The following is a 16,374-nucleotide window of genomic DNA, read 5'->3' as shown; positions in this document are numbered from 1 at the left end:
TACAATTGTCTTGTTTAACATTTATGTGTGCCTTTGACATTAATATGATTTCAGCTGCATGGTAAGATTTCTAATCACTGCCCTTATTAGATAGAGAATAAAAAGAATGAACTTGCAGGTCAAATTCCATCTCTGATAGAAACTTAACCTCTGACCTCTAAACCAGGAACCTGTCAAGTTACTCCTGTGCCACTGATTCCTTCAGTATACTTTTATTTTTAGCTTGGTTGTAATGAAAGCTTCAAGCTTGTATGAACCACTCTCAAGTCCGCTTCCTGGAAAATCCAGAACTGGTGTCATATGAGAAGGCATGGTCATGACCCCAGAAGGTCTTGAACCAACAACCCCCAGGTTGAGTGGCTGGCACTTTAACCACTAGACCACTGCTCCCCTTGATTCGTTTAAACATGGCTGACTGTACAAAAGCTGTGTGAGAAAAAAGCATCCAATTAAAACAAGAGTACATACAAATGTATCATTTAATAGTCAGATTTTAATAATCATGTATAAATAATTATGTACATAATCATGTAAAATTATCACGATAATTATCACAGCTAGCAAACTACACAACTACACATATCCAGTGATGCAGGTACCCAGTGTTGCAGATCGTCCTGGAACAATGTTGCTCTGTGTCATTGTACTCACTTGAAGTATAAAAACTGTCAGTTATACCAGTGCACAGAACATGCTACCAAAACATAAATCTACTAGATTATACAGAATGTTTTCTGTATATAATTATAAAAGTACTTGAAAAGTAAAACAATATGAAATGTATAACAGTTAAAACTCATTATCTCAAATTCTAAGTGATCAAACCTTTTACTTCATGGTAATTGATATTCGACATAAAATACTGTAAAAGCAGAAATTTTCGTGAGGGTTTAATTTTTACTTTATTCGCAAGGCCCTACATCTCGCAAAAATTCATCCTCACATAAACATTCACCATTAGTATAATTCAAATTCAACTATGATACCATTTTTACAATTTCACCAATATTAAACCTTGCAAACATACAAATGTACTAAAGATTTTGAATTTAAGAAATTTTGTCCTAGTGAAAATATATGCCTTTACAGTAATATTTCATGCACACATTTTTGCAGACATCTGCATTGCTGTCATTGCCAACATCGTACAGCAATATGAAATAAGTATCATACATTACAAAAAAATAAACAGTTCATCCAATTTTTCTCAAATACATCTCTCTACACTAAACACCACAATGCTGGCAAACGTTATTCGTTTTGTGCAGCACTGTAAACATTAATTCATTAAATCAACTAAAAGCCAGTTTATAACGAAAACAATAGCTGTCAGTTGACAGCGCACTCGACTATTCTCAGTGCTTGATAGTAAAAGCTATGAGTAAACTTTAACATTGAAATAACATTACAATAAGCATATTCTAAGTCGAAAAGGGGCCATAATTCAGTCAAAATGCCTGATATAGTTACCTCCTCCTTTTTACAGACTGGGGTCATGATGGTAAAAAAAGTATGCAAAATATGAAAGCAATACCTCAATGGACTTTGAAAATATTTGGGGTGGTACGCAAACTTTAACATTACAATAAGCATATTCTATTCAAAAAGGGGCCATAATTCAGTCAAAATGCTTGATAGAGTAGCCTCCTCCTTTTTACAGACTGGGGTCATGATGGTAAACATGTATGCAAAATATGAAAGCAATATCTCAATGAACTTTGAAAATATTTGGGGTGGTACGCAAACTTTAACATTTGTGTGATGCTCATGCTAAAGCTAACGCTGACGCTGGGGCGAGTAGGATAGCTTCCCTATTCTTTAATAGTTGAGATAAAAATATTTGCCCTTTTAAGGGCCCAGAGTTTTTACAATGCACTTAGGCCATCCACATGCATTATTAAACTGACAATTCTATACATTTTATCACATTTTCAACATGATTTGATACTTTTGTCTGAATACATTATTTTGAACTCAAATAAACTATAAACTCTGTATGAACAGTGCCAGATCCCACAACATGTTGTTCTCACATCTTGCAAGTTTTACATTATGCTGGTCTCACATTTTGCTAGGCTGAATGGATCCGAGCCATGAAAACTCCTGAAAGTTAAAAACATATCCTATCACTCTGTAGGGAAAGTATTTTCTCTTTGAAGTATTTATATGTTTCTAGTAAATCAGTATATGAATGTATAAAGCTTGCTCATTATGTAGGTTGAGAATATCACTTAAAATATATGATGAAGAAAATTTTAGCTTCCATGTGAAAAAAAAATCTTGAAACATAATGAAAATTGCATTTTGTGGACAAACATAACTGTTGTATTATAACCGGACACAGTTGTGTCCAAGTCAGCCTTGAACTTTTGACTTCTAATTAGATTTTACATCAGAGACCTCTAAATTTATTGCCTGGAACATTTCAATTAAGGGTCACACAGTTTTTTTTCAGATTACTCTGTATTCTCATATTTTCAGATAGGGAAATTTCCCATTACCTGAACACGTCTGTCTGCCATTGTATTGATCATGATATTCAACATGGAAGCTTGCTTCTTGTTAGCCAGGGATTCTCTCAGAGCTTTTTGTATATCCTCCGGCTTCTCTACGAAGTAACCATTGCCTCCAAATGCTGCCAGCACTTTGTCATACCTTGCATTTGGTGATAGAACTGTTGGTGGATGGCTGAAATGATTTTATCCAAATTTAACCCTATACCATCTTGTTTGTGGGTGACTACACACATACATTATTTCACACTTTCTGTCTTACAACTTCTGTTTTAGATGTTAAATAACAAACCATATTCTAATGTGTTTAAATGTATACATTTGTATAACTATTTTTTTTCACATCTGGGAATTCTGTTTATTTGTTGTTCTTTTTTTTGTCAGTTTTTGTTCAACATCATTTCAGTTATATACTGGCAATTAGTCAACCTAACAATATGTTTAGCAGATTTCCAGCCAAACAGCCAGTCAAAACTGATTACTTTGCAGCATTAAGCAAACTTTTTAAGATGAAAATTCTACCATAAATCTGCTGTTTTGAGGACTATTTAAATGTTCATGTGGATGCCAACATAACTAATCTGAACAATGACATAACTATATGATGATCTTGTGGATACAGATATAACTATCTCAGTAATCATGTGGACACATGATCTATTTGGACATTTCAAAATGTATTCACACATGTATACCTTAAAAGTCTGTCTGTTTCTTCTAAACTGTTGAATACCTCTTCATTGAAACTCTTTGTTATTCCATTATTGTTTATAACAACAAACACAATGGGCAGTCTATATCTGAAAGTAAAAATCATTTGCCATATTGTATTTTGAAAAAGATATATGTTATTACAGTACTGTTTTCAAGCTAAATCCTCGTGCGAGTGTATGTTCTCCAGGACTATTTGATTAACGACATTGTGTCTGAAATCATTAGTCCTCCAACTCTGATTCATGTAGGGGAAGTTGGCAGTTACTTGCAGAGAACAGCTTTGTACTAGTACAGAATCCAGGAACACTGGTTAGGTTGACTGCTCGCCGTTACATGACTGAAATACTGTTGAAAAACGGTGTTAAACCCAAAACAAACGAACAAATTGATAGTAGAGGAAGATCCCAGATGCCCCTTCCTGCATTATTTCATCGTAACCAACCTGGGTAAAACAAGTAACCTTCTATAAGTCAACTGCATCACTTCCTCACATAGAGAATTCAACAAGTGCGGCTTGAACCCACATTGATGAGGGACTAGTAATTTGAAGTCAGCAACTTAAATACTGAGCCATGAGGTTCCTTGAACCTTTTTACATATTTTTTTTTGTTTTTTGTTGTTTTTTTTGTCATAATATTTGCAGACCTCTCAGGGATTGGTTGACGCCCCAGTTCATTACTAATTCTACAGAAGCTACAACAAACATCCACAAACATTAGAAAATAAGACGGCTATAGGGGGCTCTAAATCACTCACCTGGACTTGATCATTTGACCTCAAATATATGTCATGACCCATTGGATGCAACAACTTTGTTTTTGAAGATCTGCTTCATGGGAATAAATAATTTAAAGATTTTTTTCTATTTCTTGCTTTTTGAGCCCTTGAAATAGGATAAACCCAAACATTTGAACAAACTTTCAGGAAGTTCATATTGGGATGCTACAGATCTAGTATTTTCTATTTTTAGTTCTGGCAGTCTCTAAACGAGACCATGTAGAACCATTTAAACAAATATGAGAGAGCTTAATCCAAGAAAGCTACATACTAAGTTTGGTGAAAATCCATAATCTAATTCATTAAAACAAGTTGTTTAAAGGTCTTTCAAAATCCTTAATATAAATTTGACAGACTGCTTAAGGATCATACAAAGATGCTACACACCAAGTTTGGTAAAGATACATTTACATGTTCATGAGAAGAAGTCGTTTAGTTTTTCTTCCATTTTTCACTCTAGCAATTCTCAAATGGGGTCAAACATAACCATTTGAACTTTTGGAGAGATCCATTGATAGGCCTCGTAGCAGGCCTGAACAAAAATAAAGGTTTTTATAAAGGCTCCAATCTATTGAAATAAAGGCCTTTTAGTGTAAAATATTAAAAAATAAAGAGTAAATAAAGGCTATTTTTGTCGGAATTCTCGTTGAAAACACATAATATATATAGGTATTTACTAAAAAAAAGTTAATTTATATATGGAAACCCACACTCTAAAACCACAGATATCAGAAATAGGCATGTCTGATATTAAAAGGGGGAAGAAATACAGTTGCATAACCATTACTTGCTTAAACTGGCACGGCAAGCAGTCTGAACAAAAATATAGCTTTTGAGTGAAAATTACAGGCTATTTGGTCGTTTTAAAGGTTTTTTCAGAAGATTTAAAGGTTTTAAAGGTTTGCTCTGAAATTAAAGGTTTTTAAAGGTTTTAAAGGTTTCACTAGGAGGCCTGATTGATGCTACAGACCAAGTTTGCTGAAGATCAATCATATGTTTCATGAGAACTTGCTTGAACTTTTTCTATATTTAACTTTAACAGGCTTAGAAGGGAGCAAAATGGAACTTTCTGCATAAAATTGAGAGAGGTCCATACAAGGAAGCTACAGGTGAAGATACATCTCTTGGTTCATAAGTAGTTATTTTGAGTTTTATTTATATTTTCAGCTCTTGTTGTCCTTAAAGTGGCCAAATGGGATCATTAGCATAAATATCAGAGCATTTCAAACAAGGATGATACATATTTGCTGAAGATCTATCGATCAACTTTTAGTAGTTCCTGAAATGAGAAGAAGTTGTTTGACAGATTTTTCTTCTATTTTTAGCAGCCAAGCTGAACCATGGATAGATTCAAATTTGTCAATCATTAATGTTTACAGAAAACAGACTGTCCAGTCAGGGCTGTCAAATACAATTGAACTAGTTTACAAAATAGACCACATGCTTTTTGTTTGTAATACCGCTTGTGAGTACTTGACCTTGGTATGAACAGAATAACAATAGAGCGAGGAGTTGGATAAAATTATTATTAATCGACAAAAGGTCCATTCCACGATGCTACAGACAAAGTTTGGTGTAATTCTGATGAGCAGCTTCATAGGAAACAAGAGCTTGTTGAACACGAAATGCACCTCCTCCCCCACTCCCTTGATGCATTCAGAAATTGCACAAGGAACTGAAATTATATGCTAACTGCAAAAAAAAATTCTAGTGTTCTCAATGTGAACTTGAACTTTGACCTATTGACCTCAAAATCAACAGGGGTCATCTGATAGTCTCCCTATAAAGTTTCGAGATCCTAGACCCAAGCATTCTGAAGGTATCGTCCAGAAAGGGTTTAAATGTTTTGGGTCAATGTGACCTTGACCTTTGGCCTACTGACCGCAAAATCTTGTTAAGGTTATCTACTGGTCATGACCAACCTCCCTTTCATGATCCTAGGCCCAAGCTTTCTCAAGAAATTGTCTGGAAATGGTTAAAAAATTCGGGGTCACTGTAACATTGACCTTTGACCTATTGACCTTAAAATCAATAAGGGTCATGTGCTTGTCATGATGAAACTCTCTATCATCTTTCATGACCGTTGGCCCAAGCGTTTTTAAGTTATCATCAAAAAAATGTTTAACTGTTCCTGGCTAATGTGACCTTGAACATTGACCTAGTGACCCTCAAAATCAATATGGGCAAAAATTTGAAATACTAAACAAATACCTGCAGACAGTCTCTACCTCGAACCCAGAGAACCCAAATGCACTGTCACCTTGGATACAGATAACACGTTTGTCTGGAGCATAGTCTCTACAGTATACTGCAGCTGCGATGGCAAATCCTACACCAACACCCATAGTGCCAAAAGTACCAGCATCAAGTCTGAAGTTAACAAAGAAAAATTATTATCATTTTCCCCATATTGTTATACCTAAATTGCATATATGCCTCCATTTTTCAGTGCAAAGCCTCTTACTCATAAGGAAAGTTTCTGATACTGTGTGGAATTAGATTTCATGAGTCTGTTTTTGTTTTTAAGACATATTTCAGTAAATACTTTTGCAATACAATTTTTATACAGATAATTTATCAATATGATTTAGATTTATTTTACCCAAAATGCTACTGTGGTATTTTGTTTTAATACAATGAAAGGAACAGTAAGTGCCAAGTCAGTTCATGTTAGTTTATTTCTTGGCATTTGGGTGAAAATGGCATATGGTCCTCAGCTCCACTACTCCAGCAGTACTGTGTTTAGTTCTGCTAGTGCCATGGTGTATTTGGTATTGGCTGTACAGATTTTCAGCATATTTACATAATATATGATTGTTCTTATATTTGAATACAACCAAGACAGTAGTCACTTTCTAAATGATTGTTCTTAATATCTGAACTTTATACTTTGATTTCCATATCATTTCTAACTAACAAAACTGCATTATCTATCCACAAATAAAAAGGCAATGCTCATTTAAATGACAAGAAAATCAGTTTTTCAAACTCTGTTAAGTATGTACAGATTACCTGTGTCTTGGCAGTGCATTTGGTATACAAGATCTGCTGATGTCCATTGTGTTTGCTCCTTCACTGATAACTATTGCATCTTTAGGAATTAATTTGTTAACCTGTTGAAAATTAAACATAATTAATTTGTTTATCTGTTCAAAACTGTATAGAATTTGTTTGCTTTTCTTTTAAAAATGAGCAGAATTAGTTTTTCTGTTCAAAACTGAGCAGAATTAGTTTTTCTGTTCAAAACTGAGCAGAATTAGTTTGTTTAATATCTGCAGAAGAGTTAATTTTCTCATAGTTTGCAAAATAGTAAAATCTGGTTTGTACAGATGAACAAACTGACATATGAACAGACAGTTGCATCAGTACTATGGGGCATAAAAGACTGGGATTGGTAGGTTATTCCTGGTATTAATCATATATTATTATTTAGCTTATATAGTTATGAACTAAAAATATAAGATGCACTTATATCTGCATAGTGAGAAATAAAAGAATTCAGACTGCTGTATAAAGACTTATTTGAGCCGTGCCATGAGAAAACCAACATTATGATAGTGGCTTTGCGGCCCACATGGATCCATGCTGTTCGTTAACAGTTTCTCTGATTGCAATAGGCTTTGAAACTGAACAGCATGGATCCTGCCCAGACTGCGAGGATTCGCAGGCTGGTCTGTATCCATGCTGGTCACAAAGTCACTATGTTGGTTTTCACCCGGCGAGGCTCATTTATACAAACCTCATCAAATGCAGCATAATAATTAAGTGGTACAGTTTTATCCTGAGACTGTTTCTGCACACTGATTCTGTTCTTCTCCAGTTTCTCATTCAGATCTTTCCACCAAGGGGCAGCAGGGTCGAACACAAACTTTGTAGGTCTTCGAGCAAGCTCTTCATTCATCTAAAATTACATCAAGTAATTTCTAAATACTTAGCTCTAATAAATACTATTTTGATGCAGTTAAAAGTCAGTTTAAAACTAAATTCTAGAACTGACAAGAATGATTAACATTCAAATCAAGGTTATGAAATGAAGTGTCTCTCGAGAGTTACCTGTGCAAGGACTGATGTTAAATCTCCTACAAGACCAACAGCAGGCTGAACATTGTTACCTATCTCCTCTGGACATATGTCAACCTGCAATATATAGAATTCTCATAGTTAGGTTTTACAGTGAGTCACCTTATAAAATAAAGTTATAGGGCAAATTTTCCAGCTGTCAGTTGCCTCCCCTGTAATTACAGGTTCCTGGTCTTTCCACCAGCCAGATGGACAACTTTTTCTGAAGAAAGAAGGGCTTAAAAATGAACTTTCAGGAAGACTGAATTTAAGATCCGTTTCATAAGCCACTCATCATAAGAGCACCGACTTCCAACAACACCCTCTCACACCCAAAATTATGTAACAACAGACTTTAAGACATTAATGAGCCGTACCATGGGAAAACCAACACAGTGGGTTTGCGACCAGCATGGATCCAGACCAGCCTGCGCATTCGCCCAGTCTGGTCAGGATCCATGCTGTTCGCAAACGGTTTCTCTAATTGCAATAGGCTTTGAAAGCGAACAGCATGGATCCTGACCAGACTGTATGGATGCGCAGGCTGGTCTGGATCCATGCTGGTCGCAAAGCCACTATGTTGGTTTTCCCATAGCACGGCTCATTTTATGATGTCAAAAATATTGCTCAATAATGTAAAATTTACATTGCCAACATTAGAAAGTAATTATACAATCACTTAATAATCTGTCACTGCATGGTTGTAACTGCAGGTGGGAATATCCAGCTTGAAGGTTATTATTTAGATGGTTACTTGGCTCTGCTGAGTATCTGCAAGAGCAGTTATCCAAGAGCTTGATATCCCAATCCACATCTTCAAATGCATGACTTTTTTCAAGAACTATTTCTTACAGTCTTAAAGTGGTGTGCTTAAATGAAGTTATAGAAAGTAATGCACATGTCATGACATTTCAAAGCTGCAAAACAATTTTCAGTTCCGCTTTAGTTTAACTATCAGATGCTTAACAATATCCATTTTCTGAAAACTAACATTTTAAATACACTATAAGGAACAAAGGACAACAAACATTTATTACCCATTTGTTTTTTTTATAAATATATATATACAAAAATCTTAACATATATTTCCTTAGATATCATCAAGTGTGACTCAGGAAATAGTTTAAAGTATTAACCATACTAATACTCAAGGAGAGAGTAAGTATAAAGCTACTTCTCAATTCATATGCCAACCTTACCTGTATTATTTTCACATCAGGTCTAAATCTAGGTGGTGCTCCAAAATGAAGGATCCAGTTGAGTCTTGCTCCAAGCAATAAAATAACATCAGCATCCTTCAATGCTCTGAAGAGTAAAGTATTTTAAACAGGATATTAAATTGAACAAAAATATGTTTGTTTCAGTGTAAGATTGAAATATCTTTCACAAGTGAACACCAGATGCAATATTTTCATGGGTGACATACTCAGCCGTGTGTGAAAATGTAAGGTTTTATGAACTGCAAATTTTAAAGAACACAGTGAATACCAAAATGGCTTATTTGATTTTGAAGATATCATATCTTAAGACATTATAATTTTTTTCCCTCAAAGACATTAAAGTGCAGTATACAACTTGTCAAACAAATGAGAAATACACAACTGTAGCAGTCATTAAAATGTATAATTATTTTCAGTACATTTTATTCATTTCAACAAACTATTTTAATACATTTGTAGTTTCAAATAATTCTTCACTTTGACCTTTTTCTGCTCAGCACATACTACTTTACGAAATGCCAAAGGACTACACAGACAAAATGTTCAGAACTAAAATGTAAAATTATTAGAAAAGCATTAAATCATACATGAATGAAGCAATAAATGTACAAATACTTAATAAAGGTAATTCAGTACATTCAAATTCATGTACTTCTTACTTTCATGACTTATCTAACTTCATGGGTCATAATTTAGAATCTGACAATACAAATTAACACAGATTTGTTTAAGTTCCCAAACAAACCTCTTAACAGTTCAAAATCTAGATTGTCTGACTTACAATATCTAAATTTAGAACAGTTAAAGACTGGGCTTCCCCGTGTCAAAATTTAGAATTCGACCTAGTCAAATACGAGGATGTATAAACATGGCAGTTGATAACAGCATTAAAGGGATTAAGATAAATGAAGGAATGTAAACAGATTTTAACTATGACATCAAAATGATGATAAATACCTGTCACTGTTACAACTAAATTAAACATGACAGAAGTCCCTAAATTATAAATGTGAACTCTTTGTGTGTTAGAAATTTAAACTCCTAAAGTTTCTATGTAAAAAACATTTCAAGTCTCACGTTTATCAATTTACTATCCATTCACTATCCAACACTTTTGGTCATCCTTTTCAAATGTCTGCTTATTGTGCATCAGACATGGTTCCAACCATGTAAGGATGTCATGAAAGATAGTGATCAAATTTTACTGCTTATGAGTATTTCCACCATGCTACTGCATGATGAATTTTCTCTACATATACATGACACAGAAGCACATTTTTTTATCTGACTTGTACCATATACATGTATAATGGATGTGCACTGCGTAATGTATCCTAACCTACTGGAAGGTTAATATTAAGTAATCACACAGAATCACTCAATTTCATCAGGTTGATGCAACTGATTTTTATCATTTAGTAAAGTACCTTTACCCACAGGTTCTTTAGGGTTAGTCTGCTGGCTTGAAAGGGTACACAACACTTGTCAATGGAAACATACTTCAATCTAGCTGGTGCCACACAAAGTGGATGATTCTTGGGTAAAAAACCTTTACCCATGAGTACAACAGAGTTAGTCCACAGGCACGTGAGGGTATATGCCAGTTTATGTCAAGAAAAAATTACTTAGATCTAGCAGGTGCTACACAAAGTGGATGTTCATCGGGTAATGTGCCTTTACCCATTGGTGTGGGAAGGAAGGGCAGTTTGCAGTTCTCCACCAACGTTCTCAATTCATTCTCACATTGGGAATAAGCAGCACCTTTAATATTTAAAAGCATTTCAAAATTAAGACAGAATTTTATACAAAAGAATCACTGGTGCAAATGTATTCACTTTAAAAAGACAAAAGACACAATATTAGATTAACTTCATTTCATGTCTGGTTTCTTAGTTGATAATCAATAATTTTACCAACTCAAGAAATTACTGAATCAGTCTGTGCATGATTATGATTTTAAAGCTCTGTAGCATTTATTCTCTTCAATGTGAAGATTATAAAGAACAGAAAAAATGTCTCTCTGATTACAGAACTTCTGTTTTGGATAAATGGATCCTAGATGACATTATCATTGATTATGCTCATATTATCTCACTGCTCGCATGTTATAGCAAACTATGCCATTTTAACTTTCATTCATTCTTAATATTGTTATAATTATCATTACATACAATTTGCTTCTTTCAATTTTACTCAGGACTTATTTTTTCACTCATTTCTTCCTATAGATTGCCTCAATAAGGTGTTTACCTTTTCCAACAATGACTAGTGGGCTCTTTGCCGAGGATAAGAGATCAATGGCTCTCTTGATATCGGCTGTCGCAGCACAGACCTTTGGTGGTGGCGGACATCTTGGAACGTAACGTACATCTTTCTCAGGAACTGTGGTCATGACAAAGCTCCCTGGGATATCAATATAAACTGGACCTGGACGGCCATATATACTGCTTCTATATGCCTACAGACAAAAAAATCTTACAAATTGACATACCTAGCTGCATGAACTTAATCATACTTTATTTATGAGAAGAAATCAAGAAGATTTAATATGATGGTGTTCCATTAATATATATAAAAAAAAAAACTGCCAAATTTTGGTGGCAATGTTTTTGAGTGTTATACAAACTGCCAATTTTTTTTCTTATCAAACAAAATTCAAAACTAAGACGGAAAATTAAATTTGAAACACATAAAATCATACATGAATGAGGCAACACATGTACAATTATATAATAAAGATAATTCAGTATATTCAAATTCTTCTACTTCTTACTTTCGTGACCTATTTAACTTCATGGGTCATAATTTAGCATCTGAAAGGTTCAAATGAACACATTTTTTTTTTCAAAATAGTACCCAAACAAACCTTTTTACTGGTCAAAATCTAGATTGTCTCGTTTTCTTGGGTGTTTTTTTTTTTGGACAAATTGCAATCATGGTCTTTGCAACTTTAGTTTCAAGATATTTCAAAATGCAAGTTCAGATAATAGGTATGTTTTAGAAATATATTATCACCTTTTCAACATAGTATGGGATTCTCTCTATCCTACTGGGCTGACATGTGAATTTTGTGTATAATCTAGAACATTCTACTTGTGGATATTCCTGGAACGCTCCCATTTTGTCCTGATCACGCTCTGACGACCCACCTATCACTATCATTGGCCTGGGAAGAGAGCAAATGTGTGAATCGCGCCATGAGAAAACCAACATAGTAGCTTTGGGACCAGCATGGATCCAGACAAGCCTGCGCATCCACACAGTCTGGTCAGGAATCTTTCTGTTCACTAATGGTTTCTCTAATTGCAATAGGCTTTGAAAGTGAACAGCATGGATCCTGACTAGACTGTGTTGATGCACAGGCTGGTCTGGATTCATACTAGTCAGAAAGCCACTATCTTGGTTTTCTCATGGCATGGCCCAAATATGTCAGGATGAAAAGTACATAGAATGGTAAATTAGAATGACAAATGAAACCAGAAAAGTAAATAATCATTTTATGAGTAGACATATAGGTTAAAACTTGAAAAACATTCAGCATTGTGTATATCAAATTAAATGCTTTCTTACATACCATTTTACCTGAAATAAGTTGTAAGTTCTGTACAGACTTGGGTATATATTTGTCTACTTTAAATTACAATCAACACAGCATTGACATTAAAATATGGACCAGCATTTGTGTTTTGTGTAACTGAATATTCAATAAGACATTACAGTTTTATATTATTAACTTACCAGCAATTTTCCATGGCATTTGACATTCCCGCCAGGGCATGAACCAAGCCCGGACCTGACACAACCAGACATCCTGCTGGTCTGAAATGTACAGTTAACACAATGTTAGAAATAAAGGTATCCCAACTTGCCCTTCATGTCAAACATCTAAGTCTCAAACTGCTATGTAGTATGGTAACTTCAACTTTTAGGTGCCAACAACTACTTTAAGCATCAATGTAAATGGAAATGTTGACATTATACATGGCAATGAACGATACTTTAAAACTGGACAATCTGAAGCCTTTGCTGGCAAGTTAAGGTTAAGTCTGGCTTGACTTGCTGCCAACTATGTCAAAAAAATTAAGTGGCATACTAATATAATCAGTAGTACAAGTAGATACTACAATTTTTACAGAACCCTCGGAGTAAATCTGAGCCGCACCATGAAAAAACTAACATACATGTAGTGCTTTTGCGACCTGCATGGATCCAGACCAGCCTGCGCATCCACGCAGTCTGGTCAGGATCCATGCAGTTCGCTAACGGTTTTATTAATTGCAACAGGCTTTGAAAGTGAACAGTATGGATCCTGACCAGACTGCACGGATGCATAGGCTGATCTGGATCCATGCTGGTCGCAAATGCACTATGTTGGTTTTCTCATGGTGCGGCTTATTTGTCCTTTATTTTCATAATATGAAAATACAACTGAAATTTGGTATTGCAAATTCCAAGAGGCCAATTGTCTTAAATGTTATATTTGGTGCAGGTGTTCTTTGCTTTTTGTATTGATATAACCTTATATACATGTACATGTAAACAGGACATATACGTCTTATCTATATTTTGTGAGCACAATGTAATTTGAAACTCAGTTTTTCATAGCTTTTATTTGCTTTGTGTTTGTTATGAATGCATGATCATGCATTTATGTAAGCTATATTTCCTACTTAACAAATTGATGTAAAAACATAGAAGTTTCACTAATGGGACTTCAAATCAACATCAACACAACCAGTCATATTATGTTGACTCTGACTGAAACGGAGTGAAAATTTAAAGATTATGACTGAATTTTGTTGACACTTGAAAATTTTTCAGGACAACTGTAATTTTGAGAAAAGTGAGTTTAAAGTTCTGAACGTCAACTGTGTAAGACTAGATACAGTAAGCTGTAACTGATAAAAATGGAAATAGCATTAAAACTTTAAAGATTGATCGATAATTACCAATAATTGATTTTTAACTAATTATCGATCATCTTTATTTTTTTCAGATTTTATTAAGAATTATACCATTTGAAAGATAATTCATTTCTGAATAATTATATGTAAGTTTTATTATGGTATTTTGGGAAATAATAAGAAATATAATATGTTAAATCTAATGACCCTATCGATTTTACCTGGTTTTACTTGATTGACTACAAGATTATTGGATTATCTGGGGTTGCTATTAAAAGATAAGTGTCAAAAGTAAAAACACATAAATTCCCAGAATATACATGTAATTCTATTAAAAAAAGGTATTTATTCAGCTGTAGCAGTATGTTTACTGAGTAATGTTTACAACATGCAAGTAGTAAGACTAAGTATTTCATGTAGGATCAATGGACTCATCTTAATCTTGTCTACATTCATTGTATGACTTAGAAGTCAAGGGTCATAAATGAGTATTTGGAACTATAAATAAACACAGATAAAACCCAAGACTAAGGCAGCATCATGAAACATCTCTGCAATTAAATATAGTGTATATGCAACAAATTCATCCATTTCCATAATACTGCAAAAAAAAAAAATAATAATAATTGTTTTTTATTTTTATTTTATTTATTTTGTTGGGTTTAACGTCGCACCGACACAATTATAGGTGATATGGCGACTTTCCAGCTTTGATGGTGGAGGAAGACCCCAGGTGCCCCTTCGTGCATTATTTCATCACGAGCGGGCACCTGAGTAGAACCACCGACCTTCCGTAATAATAATTGTTACAAAATACCTTTGTTCTATTGTTATCACCTTAAAAGAATATTATGAAGTCATTAAGTTTTGCAAGCATGAAATTTTGTTGCTTTAGTTAAAACAGCTCTTTTGCAGGGGAATAAAGTTATGGATTTAAACTTTAGCCAGCTAAATTTCTAAAATGGACTGGTCTGTCATTCAATTTGGGCAGTACCATTTATTATTCAAAAGGGTGTCACTGAAAATTTACTGACTGAATAGCAAACAGTGCAGACCATGATCAGCCTGCACTGGTCACAAAGGTAGAATCACTTACCACCAGTAGGCTACAGGTTAAACATCCCATGATAAAATGAATGAAAATTTTATTTGTTTGTTGTAATTTAATTTCATGAATTCACGTTAAAATAATCCATGAAAATGAGTCACCCAGGAATATAAAATACTAATTCTACTTCGCCAGCTTATAAAGAAGGAATATATATAGAAGAAGTATACTTACTTTCCTGTCATGTAACCAATGGCAGATGCAGCATAAGATGCCTATAATTATAAAGAAAACACTCAATATTTAAAAGATCAACTTGAGTAATATAGGATTAAATTTCTACATGTGAGCAATATTGTCTTCACAGAGAAAATTTTCTTGTTTTTACTTGTTATAATTATGTACATGTCATAAAGAAAAAGAAGTATGGTTATGAGTGTAGTGACCATGCCTTCCCAAATAATCACATTATTGTGTTATAACATCATCTAACTATTGCTAAAACCATCTCAAAATTTAATAGCTCTATTATGCACAAACTAAAACAATTCTGTGAACGCTCCAAAACTTACTTTAAACCAAATTGAATGTTAAATATCAAGACAAGTCCAATAACAGTATATGAAAACTAGTTATTACACTCTCTAAAACTTACAGCCTGTTCATTCCTCATGGCAATAAATTTGATCCCCTCCTTCTGGCAGGCCATGGCCACCTCAATGACTGGGATTCCAACAATACCAAATACATATTCCACACCCTGTAAATAATTTTTATTCATGGACTCTGAAACAAGTTGTTTTAATACTATGTACATAACTTACATGATAATAATTAAGACAAAAACAGGTGATGTCATCATGGACAAGCCATGTTGACTGCTAGAACTAGTCAGCACAGCTCAGAGACATCAATGCCAAAAAGTACAGAGATATTACTGAAAATATTTAGGTAACAGCATGCCTGTGATTAAGGTAATTTGATAAGTCCATTCTGATTGGTCAGTAATGTTAAGGAACCCAAGCATGCTTCCCAACCCTCCCGATTCAATCGGGATTATCCCAATTAGGAAGCCAAAACCATATCACCCCAATCAGCATTCAAAAAACCCTACTTGAATACTTTCCAATGTTATGTGT

General features: G+C 34.2%; 1 protein-coding gene across 1 annotated transcript; it reads right to left on the bottom strand.

Annotated features, from left to right (window-relative positions):
• Window positions 1-465: 465 nt before the first annotated feature.
• Window positions 466-15,995, bottom strand: LOC123531889 (2-hydroxyacyl-CoA lyase 1-like; the record flags this gene model as incomplete). Its single annotated transcript, XM_053533208.1, has 14 exons — window positions 466-2,103; window positions 2,502-2,688; window positions 3,209-3,313; window positions 6,216-6,374; window positions 7,017-7,117; window positions 7,744-7,905; window positions 8,058-8,141; window positions 9,263-9,368; window positions 10,909-11,044; window positions 11,534-11,741; window positions 12,299-12,449; window positions 13,022-13,102; window positions 15,470-15,510; window positions 15,891-15,995. Coding segments are annotated over 14 exons (1,668 nt in total), but the record flags the coding sequence as incomplete, so codon positions are not given.
• Between the last annotated feature and the right edge of the window lie 379 nt (window positions 15,996-16,374).

This window comes from Mercenaria mercenaria, unplaced genomic scaffold (genome assembly GCF_021730395.1).
Source record: "Mercenaria mercenaria strain notata unplaced genomic scaffold, MADL_Memer_1 contig_2113, whole genome shotgun sequence".
NCBI classification, from domain to species: domain Eukaryota; kingdom Metazoa; phylum Mollusca; class Bivalvia; order Venerida; family Veneridae; genus Mercenaria; species Mercenaria mercenaria.
This window is presented reverse-complemented; position numbering and strand designations above follow the sequence as displayed.